This window comes from Rhinatrema bivittatum, chromosome 6, assembly GCF_901001135.1.
Source record: "Rhinatrema bivittatum chromosome 6, aRhiBiv1.1, whole genome shotgun sequence".
NCBI lineage: Eukaryota > Metazoa > Chordata > Amphibia > Gymnophiona > Rhinatrematidae > Rhinatrema > Rhinatrema bivittatum.
This window is the reverse complement of record NC_042620.1, coordinates 268342645-268368384: the sequence shown is the minus strand read 5'-3', so window position 1 is coordinate 268368384 and position 25740 is coordinate 268342645. Positions and strand designations below refer to the sequence as shown.

The following is a 25740-nucleotide window of genomic DNA, read 5'->3' as shown; positions in this document are numbered from 1 at the left end:
TCATCCTTTGCCTTAATGTGCTCATTTTGTTTTCACCTGATCAAGGGAGTGTACCTCCCAAATGCTAATCAAGTAATGTATTAAGTTAGTCCAATAAAATGGTATCAACATTTTTTTTTTTTGTTGACCATTATCCTATGTAAAATTGTGCAAGCAATCTGACTTGCAGGCCCTTTTGCACTATTTGTATCCTTTTGTCCAAAATTGAAATCTGGCCCTTAATCTTCTACGGGGCTTACTGTGCACAGAATTCCATTTTTTTCAAACTTGAGCATAACATTCCATTTTAAATATCTAGTAAATGAAAGGACAAACATTATAACAAATAAATTGTTCCCCATGTCATTGATTCATTGTTTTATTCCTGCTTCAAAATAGGGAAAAAGAAAACTTTCAATTCAAAAAAATGGTGTTCTGATGCATCTGAGCCTAGGTTCAGCACTCCCTTTGTAAAAGGCTCAAAAATCTCAACTATACCTCTTACTGAACGATTTTTACTCATATGTGCTGGGCTGTCCTATCACAGCAGACCCACTCAGTGCTCCTGTACATTACTCACATGTGGAGGATGAATTATCACGATCTCTTCCTTCATTCTTCAGGCAATCAATCACATAGGGCTCCTCCTCCGCCTTTATTCTCATTAAAATGTCAGGTGACATCGGTGGGGAGCTCACTGTTAAAACAAGACAAGGAGCCCTGCTGTAAGATAGAGTCCCAGCAGAGGTAGAAATGTACACACAGCAGCAGGGAGGGAAGATCTGATTCTCAGATGCACAATGAAACCATGTTCTGTGCAAAAAAGGGGGTACAGGGAAAGGATGCTGCCTGGCCCTTTAAATACTAAGTTACTTGTGGGAGAAAGAGAGCCTATCTGCCTCAGACTTCAACAGCAACCTAATACTGAATTAGCCAAATTTAGACCTTTATATAAGATGAGGAAGAGGATCATGGCAGAATCTGTGGCAACATATTCTTTCCATATTTTTATGAATTTCATTTTACTCCTCAGGTCAGCTTCCTAACTACTTTGAAATTAAACATGGGGGGTTGGTTCAGCAGCTCAGTGGCAGTACTGTACCCTGGCAACCTGGATTTCATTCCCAAGTCAGGTCTTCCGTTTCCCCTGGTGGGCTAGCACTGAGGATGCTGCAGCAGCAGTGTCTGCAGCACCTGGGGATAGGGGAGTCCCAGTCATCACACACCAGTAGCACAGTGGCCAAACTTAGGTCCCATGACTGCAGGATCCCCTGGTGCGCGGAGCACAACTAAAGACTGCTGCTGCAATGACTGGGTTAAGTGTCTTCAGAGGGGGGTGCAAGAATAGGGTAATCATCCCTAAGTAGTTGCAAATGAAGGCTCACTGCACTGTAGCCTGACGGAGGCCAGTTCCAATTGAACTGGAAGCCCAAAAGAGCCAAAACCACTGGACCTAAAACTAAAGTGCTTTTCCTCACTTACCCTTCTCCCCCCCCCCCCCCCCCCCTCCCAAGACAATCACATTTCCCCGCATACCTCTTTTTCTTTATTGATATTTACGTTATCTAAATAGAGCCCTTAAGGGGATCAGAAGCAGCAGGGCCAATTCACATTGATCCAAGGACTGAAGCCTTGCTGACTGACACCACTCAAGTTTTAACCTTGTGCTAATTCAGCTCCTTTATGTGTATGTTACCATTTATTCAATATATTTGTCCTTTTCAATAAAGGCAAACCCAAAAGGGAGAAGAGAGTCAGGAAAGAGAGGAAGCTTAGGAAACATTGATAAGAGTCACATCTCTCTGACAAAGACACTCAGAGAAACAGGACATTTGTATCATTCTTACTTGAAAAAAAGTTTATTCGTTTTGTTACTTTGACATTTAAAAACAGAGAAAAACTGTAGCTGTTTTATTAAGAAATCTTTTGGATTGATGAATGTTGTGTGTGCATATTTTAGCAAATATATTTTAAAAATCAGGCTTCAATCATGTTATTGGGAAAGACATGGCCAAACTGTTAGAATATTTAATTAAACTTCCGCACTCTGTCACTTATTACGCTGAACACCCAGCTTCAAGACAACTATGTAGCCCGTTTCTTTCATTTATAGTCATTTCATTTCATTTATTAAAACTGCAGATACTGTTTGTAAAACACGTTAACCATGTCCACGAGTATCACAAGACATCCACGCAAGATCGGGTAATATCACAAAATCTATTTTAAACAAATGTATAAAATCAGAGTGATTTTTTTTCTTTGCATTAACCATTCAAAATGATTCCTTAGATCTAAAGAGTGACTGATTCCCAAAATTCATTCACAGAACCTGCACAGCTAGTAACAGTTTCTAGTTTTGACTAGCAAAAGTTGCTGTTAATGAGGTCCCAAATCCTGACACCAAGCCAGTATGCAAACTCTGCTTTTAATATAAATGAGCAGGAGGGCAACATTGTATATTCACAACTTCTGGGCATACCAATCACCTTTCACTAGCAAAAGCTGTGCTGTTAAGATCACATTACCCGCCATCAACCTACTATGTAAACTCACATTTTATTTTAAAACAATCAGGTTGGCAAGACTGCGTATTCACAGTTCTTCAGCACTCCCATTCAGTATTCAAGGGCCAACTAAAGATCTGAATCTGCACAAGTTTGAAACTTGTAAGCACTAGTTCCAAGCAAGGGTTCAGCCCTCGCTACTGTCCACTTGTGCATCTCTCAAACATATTTAAATTTTCTAGTGGCATTCCTTAATAGCTCTCAGCTAATATGCCCAGCTATTTTTGATTCAAGCCAATGTGAATGAATTTAAAATGTTTTTGATAGATTTTGGTTTGTATTTTTTTTTTTTTTAGAACTTACCTTTTATTAAACAAAATTAAAAGGGATAAAACTGAGTTACCATCCATGGTTCAAGATGTTTGTTTTACAGCAAAACCATACATTATTACATTAATCAAACCACCAACAATTCTCTAAACACTTTACATCCAAAAAGGCAAAATTTCAGCTTCCTAAACCTGAACCCAATCCATCCAACCTGCCTCCATCAAACTCTCCCTCTCCTGGCTCAAGCATGACAAGCAACAGAACTATACCATCCTAAATTTTAAAACAATGCCTCACAATGTAGACGTTTATACTATCCATTAATAGTGAAGTCCTTCAATCCCTTAGTAACCTGCTCCCATTCTTTTTGAACCTTAGAATATGTTCCTCAATCTAAAGACATAGCTCTTGATATTGAACCTTTATAGAGAGTGGGTTAATTCTCCTCCATCCTCTTAAAAGGCATTCTTTCAATTGCATGAGTTTCTTTGTAAAACTCTTATAGTTTTACCACTCCCCAAAGCAAAGGGTAAAAAGCACTAATAAAAAAAAAATTCTTGGATCTTCCGGAATCTTTACAATATTTCTAACATTGCCCCAAAAAGATGCAAAGACAGCACACAAGAAGAATATGTGCGATAAGTTCCCCTTAATACTACAGTCTCTCCACCAGTCTTCCATTTGCTTGGATCTATGGTTTTCAAATGTGTTAAGAGTCAAATAGGTCTGCATACAGATACGGTATTGCTGTTCTACAATATCCAATGATTTAGAACAAGTCAAGATCCCATCTAAGATTTTATCCTAGCCCTTCTGAGGAAGAATCTCCCAGCCTGTCTCTTTGCTCCACACATCCTATATTTAAATGTGTAAGCCACTGTATGGCATTATTAATTATGTTTATACAGCCTCTAGAATTAAGAAAATCATTTTTTCCAGTAATGGAGAAAGCAAGTTTGCTTATCATAAGCAGTATTTTCTGTAGACAACATGATGAATTAGCAATTACATGACATTCGGTGACACCAAATAGGATTCATCTCTCCAAGCTAGTAGAGCTTTGAGCTTTGAGGGGTGGGCAATTCCAGTCCTCGAGGGCCACAAACCTGTCGAGGTTTTAGGATATCCTAATGAATATGCATGACATAGATTTGCATACAACTGAGGCAGAGTGCATGCAAATCTCTCTCATGTATATTCATTAGGGATATCCTGAAAACCAGACTAGTTTGTGGCCCTCGAGGACTGGAAGTGCCCACCCCTGGTCTATACCAAAGCTAATCTAGCTATGCAGTTGATTCTCCAGAGAGATAGGTGGGTGTTCTATACTAATTCATCCTATCTATGGAAAATGCCATTTATGGTAAGCAAACTTCCTTTTTTCGTCAATAAACAGGCTGAATTAGCCATGTCGTGGGGAGTCCCAAGCTAAGGGTTGCAGTGGATTGTTTATTTAATAAGCAACCCAGCCCATACCATGGAGATTGGACTACAGCGAGAACAGATTTCACAAAAGTGCTTGTTCAAATTTACTGTCAGTCTTTGAGAAGTTATAAAGACAGTAGTAGGATGTAAAGAAATGAATGGAAGACCAAGTTGCAGCTTTGCAGATATCTTCAACAGGTACTTCTTGAAGATGAGCAATGGAAGCAACCATGGCTCCCACATAAGCCTTCATAGAGTCTGTGATTTGCAGACTTGCTAAGGTGTAGCTGTGGTGAATGCACTCAGCCAGCCAGTTAGACAAGATACACATGGTGAGTGCTACTCCTAGCCTGTCGGGATCATATGAGATGAATAGTTGAGAGGTTTTACAATACGGCTGAGTTTGTTACTTGTAATATGCTAAGGCCCTTTTGTAGTCCAGAATTTATAAGGGGTTTTTTGTCTTCATGTGCATGGGGATTAGGAAAGAGGGTAGGCAATACAATGGATTGATTGAGATGGAAAGCTGAGACTAGCTTCAGCAGAAACTTCGGGTGAATACTAAGAACCATCCTGTTGTAGAAGAATTGCACGTACGGAGGATAGTGGATGACAGCTTGGAGTTTGCTGACTCTTCTAGCAGACGTCATTGCGATGAACACCATCATCCGTGTCAAATACTTTACAGAAGCTAACTCCAATGGCTCAAAAAGAGGCTTCATTGGTTGGGAAAAGATACTATTCAGGACCCAAAGAACAGGTGGTTTGACATGCCACAGACCTTTCATGAAAAAAGATAGTGGGTAAATAGAGACTGGTTTGCCATCCAATGGTATGTGGTAAGCTGATATAGTGTGGAAGTACACTCGCACTGAAGAGGTGGTGAGACCTGAGTGAGAAAGGTGAAGAAAATATTTGAGTAGATGCTTAGGCTCGCAAGAAAATGGGTTCAAAGTGTTTTGACGTCACTATTTGGAGTATTCCATTTGAAGGCATAATTTCTCATTGAAGGCAGCTTTCTAGATGAGACTAGTATGCCTACAATCTCTGTAGATTTAAGTGGAGATCCACAATCACCAAGTGTTCAACATCCAAGTTGTGAGGTTGAAGGCCGAAAAGATAAGATGATACAATATATCATCTTCCCAAGTTAATAGCGCAAGATCTGTCCCACAGGAATGGGAAGACTGCTTTAAAAGCTGCTCAAGACATGCATACCATGTCCAGGTCATGCCAGGGCAATAAGCTGAACACGGTCCTGAAGAATCTTTTGCACTGTTCAACAATAAGCAGTAACAGAAAAGCGTACGAGGCTTTGTCCCCAGTTAAGAAGAAAAGCATCCTGAACTAGTCTGTAATTATTTGGCAGAATTCAGCAAGATTGATTTAGCTTTGTGTTCTATTGTAATGCAAACAGGTCCATCGATGGTAGACCCCATAAACTGAAGAGTTCATCGGTCACTGACTGCTGTAAAGACCACTCTTGTGGATGAAACACTCTGCTCAGGTGATCTACCAATGTGTTGGAGAAACACAGCAGAGTAGGTGGCCTGTACAACAGCTTGATTTTGTTCTGCCCAATTGCAGATATGTAGTGCTTCCAGTCAGAGGCTATGATCCCATTCCTTCTTGCTTGGTGACCTGGTTGTTGGTTTGAATCAGGCTTGGTGATCTTGTTGTTGGTTTGAATCAGGATGTCTTTTCCCAAAGATGTGCAAAGGCTGACAGAGCATACATTGACTGCTCTCAACTCTACTAGATTGATTTGATAGCAGCTCTTTTGAAGAGTCCAAATGCTTTGCATTTAAACAATCCTAGTGTGCACTCCCCACCCTTTGGTGGCAGCATCCATCACCAGTACCGCTTGATAGGGAAGTGAGAGAAGCATGGCTCCATCCTTGAGAATTTAGGTGGTGGGACATCCTCTTCCAAGTCTAGGATAGATTCATACATGAGAATAGGTGGCCTGTTAGGATAACTGTTCTGCAATCCCCCAGTGAAGTTCTTCCATCACTAGTCTAGGCAGCGTAAGTGCCCAGGTTAATGGAGGCAAGGGCAACATGACCCCTTTTCCCTGGAAATCTAGAATGGGCTGTGTAGACCTGTATTGGTAAAGCAGCTTGATAGATCAAAGCCTGAGATGGATGCACCAGTGATTTCGATGGTGGAGTGTTTGGATGCCTTTTTCTTGGCATGCTTTGATAGGACTTTGGAGCCACACATTGAGAAATCTGGTGCTGATAGACAATATTACATTGGTTGACTTGTAGCTGCACCATGTCTCCTTGCACTATGCATGCAAGATCATATGGTATAGAATCCCGAGCACTATGAGATCCAAGAGTACAGGTATTGGTGTGCACCGCGGCTGTATGCTTCAGTGGCATTGTAGTATGGAGTGTATAATGCTTCCATGTGTCATACATTGAGTGCATCAGTGTGTTATGTGCACTGGAGCTCTGTGTGTTGAGCACATTGGTGCATCAAGTATTTGATGAGCCATGTGGCAAATGCATCGTGGAAAAAGCATTGAGCAAGTTGGTGCATCATAAGTTGAGAATGCCATTGCAGTTTGCACAGATGGGCACATTGACTGTGCCACTGCACCTCATGTTGTATGTTTGTACTTCAATGCAGGCTACAATAGCTCCAGTGATTAATGCTGCTTAGTTTTTGACCCAAGACAGCTGGTGGACCTCAACCTCGTGGGTTTAGCCTGAGCAGACAGGGGCATTTTAGAGGAGTTCCTGCTGCTGAAGCAGAAGAGGCTGCACTGCAGGATGAGGACCTACTGCAACTATGAAGAGATTTACACAGTTCCTCAATGCGAAGTGGCCTAGAACACAGCAAGCACGGAGACATCCAGCCACAGGCATAGCACTTCCGGTCATGTTTCAATCTAATACTTTGGTAACACAGCTCATGCCCAATGAGGGACATAATCATTCCACAGATACAACTTTTCAAGCCATTCATCATTGATGACTTCATGCTGGAAAAGAAAGCCACATTTCTTTGCTTTTGTTTTTATTATAGCACTGAAAAGAACTGTTGTGGGGCTCCAGCGAGAGAGGCAATTTAATAAGAACACACTGAAGAAATATATTTAAAATATTAAGGATTTTTGAGGAAAATCATCAGGAAAGACAGTTCACAACAATGCTGTACTTTGACAAAAAAAAAAAAAAGACTAAAGCTCACACGGGAACTCCAGCATATGCTCAGTAAAGCTCAAAGCTCTACTAGCTTGGAGAGATGAATGTTTGGTGCTGCCAGATGATGTCACACACATGTAATGGCTAATTGAACCTACTTATTGATGGAAAACTAGAGGTAACATTCTCACGTGAAGGTGTAGCTATATCACTGAGCTGAGGGGGGGGGGGCAGGAAAGAACAAAAAGAAAACAAACCCCAAAAAGGAGAAAATTCTCCAGCTCAAGTTTAACACTGGGAGAAAGTCTTCAGTTCTGAATGCAGGATTATAGTGCAGATAGAAGCCCAACTGTTGCATACCTCCTCAGAACTTAAGAGGGGTTACTCCCTTATATTGTATATTTTTAAAGTAATTGAATTATGAATGCTTATGAAACATGCCAATGATAGTAGCAGGGGCTGAAGTCTTGATAACTGCTGTTATTTTCTCTTTGATTTTTATCCTAGGCAAGATGATGGACATCACAGGTACATTCTATTTATTTAAAAACTTTTCTATACCGTCACTAAGTTATAATCGCAACGGTTGACAAGTAGGCACATAGACTAAGGTATGTAATATAGGTTATCGTACATTCTAAGTAATATAGGTTATCGTACATTCTAGCCTATTTATGAAATGCTATGGCTTTGAAACTGACAACATGTATGCATGCATTTTGCTTTTGTATCAAGGTTATGGGGGTGATTTTCAAACCATGCATTTTGGGACAAAGTTGTACCTGTGGACTTTGCCCCAAGCTTAAACCTGAAAATACTTTCATATCCCTAGTAAGATTATAGATGCCCTGATCCAGGGACTGGATGACATCTTACCCATAATCTCTTGGAATCAATATTCACACCACGGGCAAATCCTTGGCACTGTTCTTAGGCAGCCGAGGGCAGGATGCCGAGTCCATCTGTCTACACTAACAAAAAAAAAATTATCAGATAAGTAATTTCTCCATTTCCTAGCAAGTAACCAGATGGACTCAGGACCAATGGGATGTACAAAATCTACTCCGGATTAGGGCGGGAGGCTGCCCGCGGTCCAGTTAACACTGCCCTTGCAAAGCTGCACCCGCTCGGGCCTGAACATCCAGGCGATAGAACCTGGAGAAGGTGAGTAAGGAGGACCATGTCGCCTCATGGTAGATGTCGGCAGGAGACAGCAGTCTAGCTTCCACTCATGAGACCATCTGAGCCCTAGTGGAATGAGCTTTAATCTGAAAAGGTAATGCCTTTCCTGCCTCCACATAGGTTCCCATGACCACTTCCTTAATCAGCAAGCTATGGTAGCCTGCAAAGCTGGTTTGCTCTTCTTTCGTGGAGGACAAACCGGTGGTGCATCTTTCAGACGAGTTCTGAAACTTCCAGATACCGCATCAAAACCCTGACATTCAAATGATGGAGGAGGTATTCTTCCACATCCTTGTCCTTATTTAGGGATGGCAATGAAATGAAAGTCCAAGACTACCTTGGGCAAGAAGGATGGAACAGTCCAAAGCTGCAATGCTCCTGGAGTCATCGGGAGGAATGGCTCCCAACCTGACAAGGACTGTAGATCAGAGATTCGCTATGCCGAGCATATAGACACCAGGAACACCCTTTTCAAGGTTACAAAAATGCAAGGAAAGACTGTGCGGCAGCCGAAAGGAGGGCCCTGCCAAAAACTCCATTACCGGATAAAGATTCCACAAGGGAACCGGCCACCATAAGTGTGGCCAGAGGCGCTTCACTCCTTTAAAAAAAATGGGCCACGTCCGGCTGAGCTGACAGGTGGGTTCCTTGCGCCTCGCTCCTGAAACAGGAGACAGCCACTACTTGAACCTTCAAGGAGTTAATCAAACCTTTATTCAAGCCGTCCTGCAAAAATTCCAGAATTAGTGGGATTTTGACCGTCCAAGGGAACCACCATATTCCTCACACAAGGCCTCAAATACTCTCCAGACCTGCACATACGCTAGGGATGTAGAGACCGTCCGCACGCACAGTAAGGTGGCAATTACTTCCAACTAGTATCCTTGCTTCATCAGGCGAGTTCTTATGTTCTTATGTTCTCAAGGGCCAGACCATAAGATAGAATAGTCGGATTCTCGTGAAGGACCGGTCCGGGGGGGGGGGGGGGGGGGGGGGTCTCCACCTGGAGTCTCCGCATGTCCACCTACTACAGACATCTGGGCCAATCTGGAGCTATTAACAGGACTAAACTCCTGTGGTGTTTGACTCTGCAAATGACCCTGCCCAGCAGGAGCCATGGAGGGAAGGCATAAAGCAAGTCCTCTTCCAGACAGGTCTGAACAAGAGCATTGATCCCCAGGGACCACTGATCTTCTACAACTGAAGTATCAGGGAATCTTCAGGATGTGAGATGCAGCCAGCAAGTCCATGGCCAGGAGACCCCAGCAATCTACTACCAGCTGAAAGGCTTTGGCCAACACGCCCACTCTCCTAGATCCAGACTCTCCCTGCTTAGAAAGTCTGCTCTGACTTTGTCTTCCTGTGATGTGGGAGGCTGAGATTATCTGTAGATGTATTTCCACCCATTCCATAAGGTCTATTTCCTGTGACAATTGCTGGCTTTTGGTTCCACCCTGGCGGTTGATATATGCTACAGTTGTTGCATTGTCAGACATTACACAGACTGCTTGACCCTGGAGTATGTAGCTGAATTGTAGACATGCCAATCTGACTTCCTGGGGTTCCAGGCATTTTGTTACAGAGGGCCTCTTCCTGGGTCCAATGTCCCTGGGCCGTCAGTTCCCAGCCCTGGAGGCTTGCATCTGTCGTGAGGACCAGCCAGTTCGGAGAGGACAGGGATACACCCCTGCCCAGATGAGCTTCCTGCAGCCAGCACTGGAGCCGAGAGCATACTTCCATTGGTATGTGGAGGAGAATCAAATAGACTTGACATTGCAGGTTCCACTATGACAGCAGGAAGCATTGAAGTGGTCACATGTGTGCCCTCACCCATGGCATTACTTCCAGGGTTGCTGCCATCGGGCATATCATACTCATCAACTGAAACTTGGGGCATCAACTTCCTTATCCGGGGTGTCAGAAGGAAGACCTTGCCCTGCTTGGTGTCGATTAAGACTCCCAGATATTCCAATGACTGGAAGGGTTTGAGACTGCTTTTGTCCAGGTTTACAACCCAACCGAGTTCCTGAAGCAAGGAGATCACCCTGTTGGTCACCTGGAGATTCTCTTCCAGGACTTTGCCCGGATCAACCAGTCGTCCAAGTACGGGCGCACGAGGATTCCCACTTTTCTCAACGCTGCCACTATGACTACCATAATCTTGAAAAATGTTCTGGGGGTGATGGCTCGTCCAAAGGGCAGCACCCAAAACTTTTAATGGTGATGCAGTACTGCAAAGCTTAGGAAACTATGGTTTTTGACATACTGGAATATGAAGGTAGGTCTCAGATAGGTTCAGGGAGGTTAAGAACTCTTCTGATTGTATGGCCATCATCACAGTGCGTAGTGTTTCCATGCGGAAATGAATCACTCGGAGATGTCATTGATGCTCTTCAGGTCCAGGATGGAGCAAAAGGAACCTTCCTTCTTGGGTATGATGAAACAGATGGAATAACACCCCGTATTTTCCTGGGGTGCAGGTAAATCCTCAGGAGTCTTAACAGGGTAGTCTCCACTGCCTGCGTCTTCTGCTGGGAGTGGCAGGGAGATATGAATATGTCCAGAGGAGTGCTTCGAAATTCCAGCACATACCCTTCTCGTATGATCTCCAGTACCCATTTGTCCGAAGTTATCTCAACCCACCACTGGTAGAAGAGGAACAGTAAACTCCTTATCTCCTCGTTCTGAGGGAGGGTCAGCAAGTTTTCATTGGGAGGTTCGGGACGAACCTAAACCCCACACTGCCCCTCTTTTGGGCTGGGACCTCCTAAAGGACCAAGGCCTGTGAAATGTATTTCTGTAGGGATGAAAACACTGGGAGCCCTTGGATCGACCCCTCATAGGTAAGGGTCGTTATAACTGCTTTCTCTTATCTTTTGGTAGCCAGGGAACTGGAGATTCACCCCATTTTCTGGCCAGCTTTTCCAAAATCGCTTCCAAAGAGAAGTGATCCTTTAAAGGGCATCTTTTTGAAATTTGCCTTGGAGGTTCCGTCAGACCAATTCTGACACAACCTCCAAGGCCGCCACCACAGAGGCCAATCCTCTGGCCAAGGTATGGACTAGATCCAAGCCCGCAACAGCTAAAAAGGCGGCGGCAGGTTCCATAAACGCTCTGGAGTTCGCCCCAGAGTCATCCATCTCCCAAGATAGGAGCATGCACGAATGAGCTACCAGGGCACATAAGTAGTAATCTGTATGGTCATTGCTATTGCGTCAAAAGCCTGCTTAAGGATGGACGCCATCCGTCTATTGTGTACATCCTTTAAGGCCACTCCTCCCTCCACTGGGATAGTTGTTCACTTAGAAACTGCACAGACCAGTGCATCCATTTTAGGGAAACAAGTGTTCTCTCACTGCCGGATCCAGTGGGTATAGAGCTTCTAACACTCAGCCACCTTTAAAACTTGTTTCTGGGGCATCCAATTCCAGGTTAATCAACTCCTGGATGGCTTCCAGTACTGGAAAGTAGCAAGAGGCTTTCCGTAAAGAAACCACAATGGGATTTTTTGGTTCCGTCCGAATCCGCCCCAAGAACTCCCAGGGTCTGGGAAACCAGGGCTGCCAAATAGTCTATGGAAAAACCGTAACATGATCTAATATGGTTCTAAAGCAGGGGGAATTTCCTTATCTTCCAAGGAATATGTTTCCTCCTTTTCATCCGTGCTGCCCAGGTCTGTGCCAGGAACACCCTTTGTGAGGCAAGGCACGCCTCAAAGTCTGCCGATAGGACTGGGAGGGCTTACCGGCTGAGGTTCCATCCTGACAATGGCAAGTGTGGTAGCAGACTATGCATATACAAAGGCTTGAAGGCCTTGAAAAAAGTCCACCCAAGAGAAGGCAGCCGGATCCATGCTCAGCCCAGGAGGTACTGGGTTAGGTGCCACCGAATTTCCTCTCCCATGGATAACCCAGTCCCGGGGGGACTCAGGCCCGGGGCACTTCTAGTTAAGGCTGTGGCTGACCCATTCTCTGCATGGGAGGAGCCAGGCTTAGCAAAGTCCAGGGATGATAACTCACCCAGGCTTCCTCACAATGCTGACATAAGCAAGAATCCAGGTCAGACGATGCAGCCCTAATATGACAAGCAGCGCAGAGAGAAAGGCGCTTATATTTCTTTGTTGCAGGAGCCATTAGAGACAGTAGCTACGTGTTCAGCCTGCTTGCGCTTACAATTTTTTGCGCACAGATTTCAGCTGCCTATGTGGGCCACGGCGAGGTGCATGCACAGCCCATGTGCCCGGCTTTACTTGTATTCTGCACCAAGTTGTGCACTTATGTACATGCGTGATATGCGCACAGCCGAAACACACTGTGCGTACCAACGCTCTATGGTGGGTAATACAGCACGCACAAAGATGTGCGTAAGATGCAGCCACCCCGGCCTACCAGGTGGTGAGTTGACCAAGCCTAAAGTGGGGCCTAGCCCACAGGGAGGCCCGTTCAGCCCACGTCCCCTTACCTCAACTGAATTGGGAATGTCGGTAAGGCACACAGAGCAAGTAGACTGGAGGAAGTTTTACCAAAACGTCTCTGAATAGGGAGGTAGTTTTTTTTGGTTTTTTTTTTAATTTACCTGGGTTCAGTGCTTACCAGCTGAGTCCAGAGATGGTCTCCAGCTGCAGAGTAAGAGAGCTTTGGCCATCATCGCCGCACTCAGCTTCCTGCACCTGCTGCCTTTCAGCTGCTTAAGTAGCAAAGTCTGGCTACCGGACCAAGGCACACCTCTGAGGGATCTCGAAAATCCCATCAGGAATTCTCAACTGGGGGAGGGATCTTTAGGTAACACCACAGGAGAGCGGGCCTCGATCTCTCTCCAATTTAAAGGTAAATTTTCTTCTTCAAACTAGTATTACAATCCCACAAAACACCAATACTGGTGTGGGGATAGCACGTCCACATCTGCTAGGAGACAGATACTGAATGGCTGAGGTCACTACAGGGGTATATCTAGGGTGTCGTCAGCTTTGAAACCTGACTCAGTCTCCATCTGCTAGCAGGGGACCACATAACCCATTGGTCCCGAGTCCATCTGGCTACATTCTAGGAAGTCAATGAAGTTTTGTTTTTCCAAGAAAGATATTTCGAGGTAAGAGGCAAAGTTGCAGAGATTGTGCCAGCCTGTTTTCTACACAGAAAAACTATTAGCCATAATATTTCAATGGTCATAGCCCAGGATATGGACAAAGACTGAATACTCTGGCGGAGTACTTGGAAGCACAAGTGTGAATCATGGCAGTCACAAATAAATGTGAGTATTTTTTTTCTCTAAGTTTAACATATATAAATGTATCTCTCTCTATAATACACTTAACCTGGCATGTATCTGTTGGGAACCCTCTGGTGCAGCTCTAGCCACATGGGGGGTGCTGTATGCCATTACATGCATGTTTTATAAAAAGAGTACGCATTTGCACTCTTTGCAAAGCTGCAGATCTGCAGGATCAGAAGCAGGCAGCGTAACACCCAGGGCCCTAGAACCAGAGGCAGGCAGCTGGAAGGAGGCAAAGGCTACAATCCATGTGCCCAGCATGGGGAGAAAGCAAATGGGGGGAGTGTAAGGGACTAGTACAGGACATGGGTGGTAGGGTAAAAATTCACAGTGTGAATTTTATTGGGTGTCATTATGCAATGATGCACACACACTACAGACCTAACAATGCGGGAGAACTGGGTCCAAATGCTGGTCCGTCTTATAAATGAAGCCATGTCATACTGAGTTTATATATTTTGCTGAAATAGATTTAAAAGATGTGAATCATACTGTACAATTTTTGGAAATAAAGATTTCATGGAAATAGAGGTTTTATTGACAAGAACCCCTGCCCTCATCAATTAAAAAAAAAATCATGAAACAAGATATGTATTTTAATGCTGAAAAATTTGGGAGCCAACCTTTGACCACATTATAAGCAATTTCACATTATATTGTGTCTACAGTGTATATGATAATGTAATGGAGATTTCTACTCTCTCTTTACATAAATGTTAGTGAAAGTATGAGAATTATGTTCTTGTGCAAAAAAAAGTTGTATGTGAGAAACGGCACTCCATCTCTTTCCTTGAATCCTGTCATTTATAAAGGAACTTGACCATTACATTTCTGTAACACAAAAATTTTACTACAGAAATATAATAGCAAAAAAAACTTTTATTAGACAGCATCAATGCAATAATTCACAGTATGTCAATACAATACAAAATGCAAACAAATGTACATTTAACGATATACAAGCATGGAAACTTTACAATTTTGCAAAACATTCAACAAAAATTGCTATTTTAACGAAATATGAGACCACATCATAACTTTATGCAATAAAACATGATTTAGTATGTTACAGACTCGGGTATTTTGTACCATGTGTTCATCTATCCCCCAGGTACAAAAAAAAAACCAACTTAAAATTAAAAGCCCTATGGGGATAGGGAAAAATATCTACAGTACCTGACTGTAATCCGCTCTGAAGCACCAGAAAGCGGAATATAAATCAAATAAACATCCTATGTAGCCCATCACCCCTTGGTTGGAGTTCCCAGTGTAAAGAACTATTTTGCGGGGTGCTAATAATTATGGAAGTTGAAAGCATGGATGTTCAGAAAGTTCCAGCGTATGGCCGCATGATCTCTATATCCTGCCTTAGTACATTCACAAGGACTCTGTTGGCAGAGCCCATGTTTTGTACTGATGTCCTGCACAGAGGATACAAGAGCTGAGTTAAGAGGACGATGAGCTCACTCTGGCCTCTTTCTCATGACTCATTTCTCTCTCCAGAGTCCTAAGTCTGGTCATGACAGTGATGTGGAACCTCTCCTGGACCACCAAGATCTCACGTCAGTAAGCTCAGGTTGCTGGCCAGCTTTTTGTCCTTCTAGCCGAGTCAGGTTCTGACTTCAGTGGCATTTCTGGGTTCGGGTGTAGGTCTACTGGGTTAGCCAGAAGATTCACCATTTCCTCCTCTTGAGCTTCAGGATGGACTGACCAAGGTCCTTTCCATACTCTGTGTACTCCTCACACGTAACAGCTGAGGCAAGCATGGTTCTCATGCAGGGATGATGCCCCTATCAGAATACAAGCACAATTTAAATAAATACGGATGTGTATATAATTTGACTGATATTGCAATTATTTCAGTTAGCTTTAATCCAGTTTCAAATATATCACATTCAAAAGCCACTTTGCACATTAACAGATTGTAGAGTTAGTAGTATGCATCTTATGTTTACACAAGTATAAATATTACTGCTATACTTGTGTGAACATACTTGTTAAAGTGTGTTGTGCTGTGAGGCAGATAGACTGCCAAAGCAATAAAGTTATTAATAGTGTGTAGTTCACAAAAATGCTATGTACTCATGACAGATGCAGGATGATTTTATTTATTAAATATGAGGAATAGTGTAAGGCTCTAGCTTCTTTGATTACTTTCAAAACCTGGGCAGTACAGGACTTTCAGCAGTATTTTCGGATACCTTCCTTGCCAGCAAATTTGTAATGCAAAAGAGCAAAAGGCTGCATGGCAGAGTGATCCATGCAGGAGTTTAAATGCTATTTCTGTACAATATCAGCATGCCTTCACCACTCACACCTGGCAGTACCCAAGCTTTTATGTTATCTGGCCATGTAATGTGTATGGGATACATGTTAAATATGGCAATGCCAGTAATACATGTGGTATAGAAATGAGGCTAGTTTTTCATAATTAGTATTATACATACACCAAAATACTATATATTTTTTTACCTGCTTCCTCCTCTGGATGTTCTGTAGTTTGTAGATACCCAGAGAGAGTCTCAGTGATTTTAAATGCCAACGGCTCTTCAAGTCTTCCCCATGGGTTTGAGGCGTAGCTCCTCTGCCTATTTGAGCTGCATGGTGACTGTGTTTGGCCACCTTTTCTTTAATCCACCTCTTGAGGTCTTTCAGGTGTCAAAAGTTCTCTTGGCTACCCCCAAGTTGCTGACACTTCTGCAATGTTGGCCCAAATCTAGTTCTTGAAGGATGTAGTTCTTCAGACTCTTTGCCAAAGAGAAGGTCATAAGGCTCAAGGACTTTTTTTTTGATCAGCAGCTCATTCTCCTCCATGTTAAAGCAGAGATTCCGTACCCATGGCCTCATCCGGGATGCAGAACCAGTGCCTTCTCCACCTGATAAGATTTTCAGGCTCAGACTAGTCAGGTTGTTCACTCTCCCTGGTTGCCTGACAATTCCTTCCACTACCTACTGCCTTCTGCTCCTTTTCTCCCCCAAGCCCCTTCACGCAAGCCGTCCTCTCCTGGGCTCACCTATTCCTCTACTCCAAAAGCCTCAATTCCTGGAATGGCCATTATCAACCTTTCACTCATACCTCAATTACAGTCAAGCATAACATTTACATACACCTGTTACACTCAACATTTAGTATAGATTCATACAGGTTAAGAGAAAAACTCATTCTTAAGACAAGCACACAATAGAGTAAACAAATATAGAAACTATTACAAGACGACACAAATCAAGCAGAATTTACTGGGTTTTTTGGTCATGCTATAAACTAACCTGCTAACTCTTGAGTCCAGATTACCTCTCCCTCCTCAAAGCACTGGCATTCATATAGGATCAATGTGTATGTTTTGTCTTATTTCCAAAATTGCACACAGCTTAAATAAGACACAAAAAATCAATTTAGGCATGATAATTCTTTAGACACCATAACTTGCCCAACCTTTTTGCATCTTATTTTTGCATATTTAATTTTGGTAAATACAGCAAAAGGCCACAGATTAAAGAATTAATTTCTCCAATATCACATGATGCTAAGAGAAGCTTTTCACCCTTTAGTAAATAAGAATCCAAATTATACTTCACAAACATAACATGATTAGACTCAACCACTGGGCTATTCTGTGTTATTCAGCGCTCCTATACATGCAGGCAGCTCTACTCACATGTGATGTCGCAATCCTCATGTTCTATTTCATTCATCAAGCCATTGATCAGATATGGCTCCTCCTCTGACTTTATTTTCAGTAAAATGTCAGATGTTACAGCTGAGGAGCTCACTGTTAAAAGACAACAAATAAAAAACATGTTGTAAGATTATGGTCACTGCAGCAGCAAGAATGTACTCACAAAGTGCCAATTTAGGTACCTAAACCCTGTGAAAACTGAGCCTTTAGTGCCCAGGTTGCTAAGTGCAGGACTTAATCCCCCCTGCCCTACCAATAGTCCTATAGCTGTCGCTGCCCATAGTCTTAAATCTTCCAGCAGCCTTGGTATTACCCTTTCCATCCACTGTACAGCTGGACTTTGTTTCCCAGCCATCCTACATCTTTTGTTCTTTTCTACCTCAGGCTTCCCTCTTCATCCATCATTTCCCTCTCAAATACACACTTCATGCCAAGTTCAGGATGTCATCCATCCTGCTCACAGACCCGGCCTTCCAGAGCCCCGGTGTTGCTCTCTTTTCTCCCTGCCCTAGAGATAATCCTTTCCAAGAGCATGTCAACTCCTCCTCTCCAAGATCTTCAAAGTATATTATCTATATCATCAGAACTGCTCTCACTCTTCCAGGAATCATGTACCTTGAACCACCCAGTTCTAGCAGTATGACTCCCATTGTTTTAGGCTGGCATTTCTCATGACAATGGCGCAACAGTGTTGCAAAGGAATTCCTTTCAGGGAATTTTGTTTTTCATCCTTTGCATTCGGGTATTTATGCTTTCTGAAATTCTTATTGATTAATTTTTTCCCTGATCCATACTGTTACAATAAGAAAGATTCAGGAAGAAACGCTGTATCAGACTAACCACTGAAATCAAGTACTTGCATCCTCTTCTACATTCTGCCATTTTCTAAAGAAATTGTATCATCTGTGCCCTTTCTTCTGTTGGTGACACTGATTTTTAGTTTTGAACATTGCACCCAAAATTTTTATTCTAAGAAATGGGTCCAGAGGACGCTTTCCAATTCACCACGCGGTCATGATTATGGAATAGTTCATTTCACCTTCTTATCTACTTCTCTTAGATTTCCTCCAACTCTGAACCAGTCATTCGAATCAGATCTCTCATCTATATTCTCTTAATGCAGCTGTGAGAACTACTACTACTACTACTTCTGTGAATGTTCCTGGTACTAAAGCTGAATAGGAGTACTCTGTACCAGAAATGTTGGCCTTTTACCGTAAACTTTAACTTCTGATGTTCACCATCTTTTTAGGATATGCAGATATCTTTCAACTCTACTGTAGTCAGAAAGTCACTAATTTTTCCATCTTGAAATGCTGTACCTTTAAATATTGGTTGACAATGTCTTACACTGTCCTAAATTCTCCAGAGGCCTTTGATGGGAGAAACAGAATAAATCCATTTTCTTCCTCATTTTAGAAAACATTACTTAACACACATCTACAGCACACTTAACCACTACTACCTTCTTTTGCCTATTTCCTGCTTGGGAAGGGGAGGGAGGGGGGAATTGAAATCTGTCCAAATATAGTAGTTATGAAAGCCAAAGAATACCCCTCTTACAATGTTCATCCATCTGAGTAGGTCAAGCTGATTCCTCCAGAATAAGTTATTCTTCTTCCAATATAAGCAGCTGGAAGAGGACCCCCCCTCTCAACATCTTTCCTTTGAGCTTTCCTATGAGCACCCAAAACTGGCTACGAAGCAGACACTCTTTCATTTGCAAACCACCTCCTCCCTGTACCTCTAGACCATCAATAGGCTGTGTTAGTTCTGCTTAAAAGAAGATATCCTAATTGTCTTCTTGGCTTCCTGTCTTGTAGCAGGGAAGATCCTTTAGGCTAGTAATATGAATTGAGGGCCTAATTTACTAAGCTTTTTTCTCAGACACACAATCAGTCCTTAAGTCTTCTCCAAAAATAAGGGATCTCTGAAATGGTAAATTTATCAAGTGCAACTTTATGTACATATTTGATGACCACTCTTGATCACCTGACTCAGACCAAACGTGCACCTAGCTTAGAAACAAAGCTATATCATAGGAGTCTCTGAAATACTCTGCTGCCAAAAGAATAGACTATCATTTCAAAAACAATTCAGTGGTATAATCTATTTTGAGTCCCCTAAACTTTGAAGCAAGTGACTGTTTTTAGAAACTCCAGCATCTATTTTAAGTGCCTGCAACCACAAATATGCTTCATTGACTGAATACATGTAATGTTTTTTATATATCTAGTGAAGGAAAGTTGGTTCTTACCTGCTAATTTTAGTTTATGTAGTACCACAAATCAATTCAGACACCTGGGTTTTGTGCATTCCTGACAGCAGATAGACACAAAGTAAGTTTTACTGATACTGCTACTTAACCCAGTGTGCCACCTACAGTCCCTCAGTATTGACCTGTATCAAAGCCAAGATAACCACACTAAAAAAAAAAACATTACCATCATTCTTCCCCAAAGAATAGGCATATGACAATACTGTACCCACTGGAAACTGTGTCTCAGAATTTAAAGCAAATAAACCACAGAGAAGCATTAACAACTCTGCATTATCCACAAACCATCATAACGAGTGACCGACTCTCCACACCAAATGGGTGGGACTCTGAACTGATCTGTGGTACTACAGGAACAAACATTAGCAGGTAAGAACCAATTTTTCTTTCCTTGTACGTACCCAGATCAGTCCAGACTTCTGGGATGTACCTAAGCTCCCCTAAACTGGGTAGGACCTGGAAAGTCCCACCCGCAGAACACTCAAAGCCCATGACATGCGATAGTGTGCAGTGACTAAGCAGCCGCCATGCAATCTCCTGTGGAGCTACCTGCTGAGCCTCAGTCCAAGAGGTTGCCTGAGAATGTGCTGAGCAAGTCCTCAATCCTATAGTCACTGGTCAACCCTTAGATATACATCAACCCAATCACCTCCTTAAAGCTAATGCTCAAATGTAGTCTAAGAAGCCAGACATTCCCTCTGTGGAGCATTCCAGAGGACAAAATGGTGATCTGAACTATGAAACTCAAAGAATGCCTCCCATCCAAGAACTTAAGTTCTCAAGTTCTCTTACATGACACGCAGAGGGATCCAAACCTAAAGAGTGGAAGATCTGCAGCTTGATTAAGACGGAATGCTGAAACTACTTTAGGCAGAAAGGAAATCTGCAAAAACATCTCGGTACAAGAAAGCCTGGAGCTCCGAATTCCTCCTGCCGAACAAACAGGAAAACCACTGTAAGAGTCAAGTCCTTTAAGGATGCCATCCTCAGAGGCCTCACACAGTACTCTAAGCCCCAGATAAAGATTCCAAGCTTTCCCTACTGAAGGATGCTAATTCTTCACCACCACCCCCGAAGGGAAGGTATGAGAGAATAACCCTGTATCTTGCCTCAGACCAGCTCAAAGTTGCTACCTGCTCCCCTCAGAGTTAAAAGCCAGACTCTTAACCATAATTTCCAGAAGAAAGTCAAAATATGCAATACCATAGCTTGAATAGGCTTGATAGAGCTATGGCAAAGCTTTATCCATTATCGTAAGATACATACAACAGGCCTTGAAGATTCTCCAAACTCACACATACACTAAACACGTGGAGGTTCACATGGTCTGCAACAAGGAGGTAATAATTGCTTTTGAATATCCCTTTTACCACAGACATCTCCTTTCAGAAAAGGAGCGCCACAATACAAAAGCAAGCCACCTGTTCCGCAAACAGTGAGCGCTGGCAAAGAGGACTCGACAGATGAGCAAATGCCAGCAGTCCACTTACGGCTACACTGACCAGAACTGAGAACCTTAGATGTCATGACCACTCCAGAGCCATAGACTCCAAAGCCATCAAAACAAGCCGCCTGGATAGTTCTCCATACAGAAGAATGGCTCTAGGCCATGGCAGAATAAGAGCCTCGAAAGAACGCATCGGGACAAGACAGAACCAGAGTACTGATGCCTTCTGCTCACATGCTCTGCAACAGCAGAAAAACAAGATTGCTTGGCAATCCGAGTGGTTGCCTTTAATCCCATATGAGGATAACCCCATCTTCAATATATTAGAAGATACTCCTGAACATTATCCATCCCAGTTATGTTAGATGCTATCACTCCAGGTACTGCCCTTGCCAGAGAATCAACTCCAGGCCTCCTGAACCACCGCCCAACTCTTAGTCCCTCCCTGTTGGTTGATCTAGGCTACTGTCTCTGCAATGCTCAATAGGGACCACCCTGGACAGTCACGCAACCATGGCAGAAAGGCAAGGCATAATGCCTTGCTCCCATCTCTAACAATGCTACACCATGAAGCTTCCTCCTTTGACCACTAGCCCTGTGCTGCCTGATCCCGACACTACTCCTCAGCCCAAAAGGCTGGCATCAATGGCGAGTTTCACACAATCCGGAACCGCCAGATTGCACAATTAAGCTACCATGAAAGGCTGTCTCTGTGAGAGGGAAAAATGAGACACCCAGTAACAGAGCCCACCAGGAGAGAAGAGTGTGCTGAAAAGGCCACATATGCATGAATGCCCAAGGCCCAGCTCCAATGTCAACACCATAGAACCAAGGCACCAGCCCCAGTGGTGAAGCCATAGAGCCCAGGACTTGCAAACAGTCCCAGACCTTGGGCATCAAAAGTCCCCAACAGGTGTCAGAGCTGACCCTGCAAACTTCAGCATCCTCTCTTCCGGGAGAAACAATTTCCCTTCCAGCGATTGGAAACAAGCCCCCCACATACTCCAGGGTCTGAGGGGGAACAAGATGGCTCTCCTCTAGAATCGCCTTCTGTACCATCTTCTTAAGGCCTCCACCACTACCATCACCTTGCGAACCTGAGACGTAGCTAGTGTGAATGAAAGGGTCCAAAACTGAAAAAATGTTCCCCCTAGGAACCTAAATCTCAGAAACCGCTGGTGCCCTGGCCTGATTGCTATTTGCAGATAAGCCTCAAATCCAGAGATGCCAAAAGACTTCTCCTTTGCAAACCACCTTGCCTCTATCCCAACAGGAAAGAATTGCCTTCCAAAACTGACAGATACGTTGGCATAAGCTGCATCTTGTTTGACAATTGGAGTCGTAAGAAGCAATCTTGCAAGCCCTGCAGACTGGACAGGCAAATGTCAGGAGAAAACCTGTAAGCTTCTAGGATTGGGCAAGCAAATTCTAAAGCAAAGCCCTTCCTGAGGACAAGCAAATGCAAGGGAAGATCCTGTAAGCTTTGTGATCCAAACAAATTCTAAGGCACAGCCCTCCCTGAGGAATGCTAGTACTCACAAGTCCGCCTGGTTATCTTGTACTTTGTACCAACCAGATGCCAACCACACCCCTACTACACCTAGGTAGGATGGGATCCTCCCCATTTCCTTGTATGAACCTCACACCTCAGAACACCCTCATAGGGGGTTTCCCCGGGCAGATCTACACCATCCTAGAAAGGATTGCGCCTCAGAGCTGAGTGTCCCTTCCAGTAAGAGATCTGCCTCCACGATGGAGCTCATGCAAAACCTCAATTCTCAGCTCCTAAAGGTCATGCGGAATCAAGGTACGGATCAAAAGTCTGTAAACCAGAATGTTAACCAGAACCTTAGATTGTCATAAAAAAAAGACAAAAAAACACCACAGCCCACACTCAACAGAAAGGCTGCCCCTTTTTGAGACCATAGCTCCCCCAAGCCATTGTGCCACCAAGTGCATCTCAGGGAGCAAAAAAAGATATATATAGCATCTGCAATGCCCATCAGGGCAGAAATCCTCAGCCTGCTCTATCAGGGGACTCTTCCCCCCAAAAAGGGCACTAAGAACTGAGTAGATCATGCTGTAGAACAACAGAAGCAAATTAAAACAGCACAGATCCAGAAGGGGTGCATCAAAGCCAGCCCCCTTAGAATTTCCCTTGGAAATATCCTCTGTACTCTAATTCTTTCACCCCCACCGGAGGAGATCCATAGGATTTGGCCACTGCCCAAGATATTAAAACAGCTGCCAGACACCATTGCCTGCCGAACTACTGCCCTGAACTTTACCAGGAGAGAGAGAGAAGTTCTCTCCCTCCAGCCCGAGTGGCTGGGATAGAACTATTTTCCTTCCACGGGCTAAAACCAGACACGCTAAACCTGCCCCACAGATCCTGCCTTCCTATGTGCATCAGGCGTGATTGACAGGAACCTCTGTCATGGCCCTGTGGAACTGCTCCCCCCTGCTTCCCTCAGGACCGCTTTCCCCCAAGTCATTACCATAAAAGGGAAAACCCTGCAACAGCACCCCTGGACTTCGCCTCCTGCAGAGATGATTACCATGCTGCCTGCCAATTTAAAAGCGTGCACCGAGAGCCCCCACTCGCCTTGATGCCACCAGCCTCCTCTCTGCTCCAAAGAGTGAGCACACACTTCTAAATTAACCGTCTGCGTTTCTGATGCTGCTGGAGCACACTCGCGCTGCAACCATCCAGGATGTGCTCAGTGTGAATGACCATCATGGCACCACGAGCTCCCCTTCCCACTATCAGTGGGAGCACACATAACCACGGGCCAAACACTTTGCCTGTACTAAGTGGGAAAGCTTTGCCTGCCATCAGCAAACTTCTCCTCTAGCTCTCAGCGGGAGCTAGCAAGGCGGCGATGCAATATTAATCTGAGCAATGACTTCCCGCTCTTGCAACCAGCAGGATAGAGCACAGCAGCTCTATTCTCTTGCAATTAAAAATTTGTAAAACAATTGCTTTGCACTGGGCGAGTCTGCCAAGATGCCACTGAATGCCTGCCCACTGACCACAAACATACATCCAGGCATTACCAACTGAGTAGCCAGACTCAATCACCCAAAGTCACCGGTTGCTATCTCCTTTCCCACTCAGCAGGAGAGGTTGCCTCCATATTATATATTTTCTCTTTTAAAAAAAACAAAAAACAAAAACACAAAAAACACCTTACTTCCCTGAAAATCTTCCAGGATCCAAAGGGACCGCAGCCAAGCGGAGAGAAGAGGCATAAGGGATCCGGCACCACCAGATTTCATTGCTCTCTCAGGGCAGAAGCATATCAAGGGTCATCAATCCCCTGCTCGCCCACCTCAACCAGGAGGGATGGCCCCACCAGAACATAACAACTTCATGGGAGGACACTATCTTTTTTTTTTTCTTTTAAACACTCCAGTCAGCAGGTTTTAACACCATCTACCAGAGAAATATTGAAGACTGCAGGTGGCACATTAGGTTATGTATAGTGTCGGTAAAACTGTTTATCTGCTGGCAGGGATGCACAACCCAGGAATCTGGACTGATCCGGGTATGTAAAGGAACTTCCAATATAGCATCTTTAAAATGCAGCATGTAAGAAAAAAATCTGTCATTAATCTTCTGCCAACAGTACAGCCCAAGCCAACTCTTATTTTTAGTCTCCTGTAATGATAGGGATCTGCTCATTTTCTTAATCAGAGGATTTTATCAGATTATCTATTATACTAGGAGTTATCTGCCCGATATCTTCTCTTCAGACTCTCCACAAAAAAATAATCTATGTGAATCTAGATTTGAAACCAACTGAGACTCAGATGATTATTTCTTTTTCCCTGATGCATATTAATCTACTTCTTCCAGGAACCTGATTTCTCATGTATCCATATGACTTCAGGATATCGTGTTCAAACTGCGGGAGAAACAAAACTAGCACAAGACTCCTGTAACATTATCGTCAGCTCCTTAGCCATATTACTTTTCAATACCACTTTCTTTGCTTTGATTTTGTGGCTTTACATTAAACTCTGATTCTCAGAATATTTTCAAAGATCTAGATAGCCAAACTTTCCCCACACATACAGCATGGTTGGTCTTGGGACTTCCACTTTACTCTTGAGGTTTCTCGTCTACTGTGCAATTCTTTTCAATCACATTAACGATTAGGTGTTATAAATGTTTTTTTCTATACAATTCAGTACAGTGATAATTACAAATCTCTTGAAATGGAGTCTTTTGTTCCCAAAATTTCATTTGAATAGCTAGGAAGATTATGCATGATTTTCAGCGAAAAGTGTCCCAACTCATACCACACAAGCAAGGTTTCAGTTAAATATTTTATTTTGAAATTAAAAAGTCACAAACCATGAAAGTGTTTGAGCAATAAATATTATAGAAAGTCCATTACTTCAATCAAATGTAGCTAGAGAAGAAAAGCACAGAAGTGAGGCTCTCAGATTACTTGTAAGGAACAAAGATGAGAAAAGGGGCAGG

General features: G+C 43.4%; 1 protein-coding gene across 1 annotated transcript in view; it reads right to left on the bottom strand.

Annotated features, from left to right (window-relative positions):
- The window catches only part of LOC115094272 (zinc finger protein 671-like), a 150208-nt gene that overhangs the window by 81995 nt on the left and 42473 nt on the right, over nucleotides 1–25740 (bottom strand). The window contains exons 3-4 of the mRNA XM_029607159.1: nucleotides 17506–17619; nucleotides 560–676 (exon numbers count right to left, since the gene is read on the bottom strand). Coding sequence (XP_029463019.1) covers nucleotides 560–676; nucleotides 17506–17619 — 231 coding nt within the window. The remainder of the gene's footprint in view (nucleotides 1–559; nucleotides 677–17505; nucleotides 17620–25740) is intronic.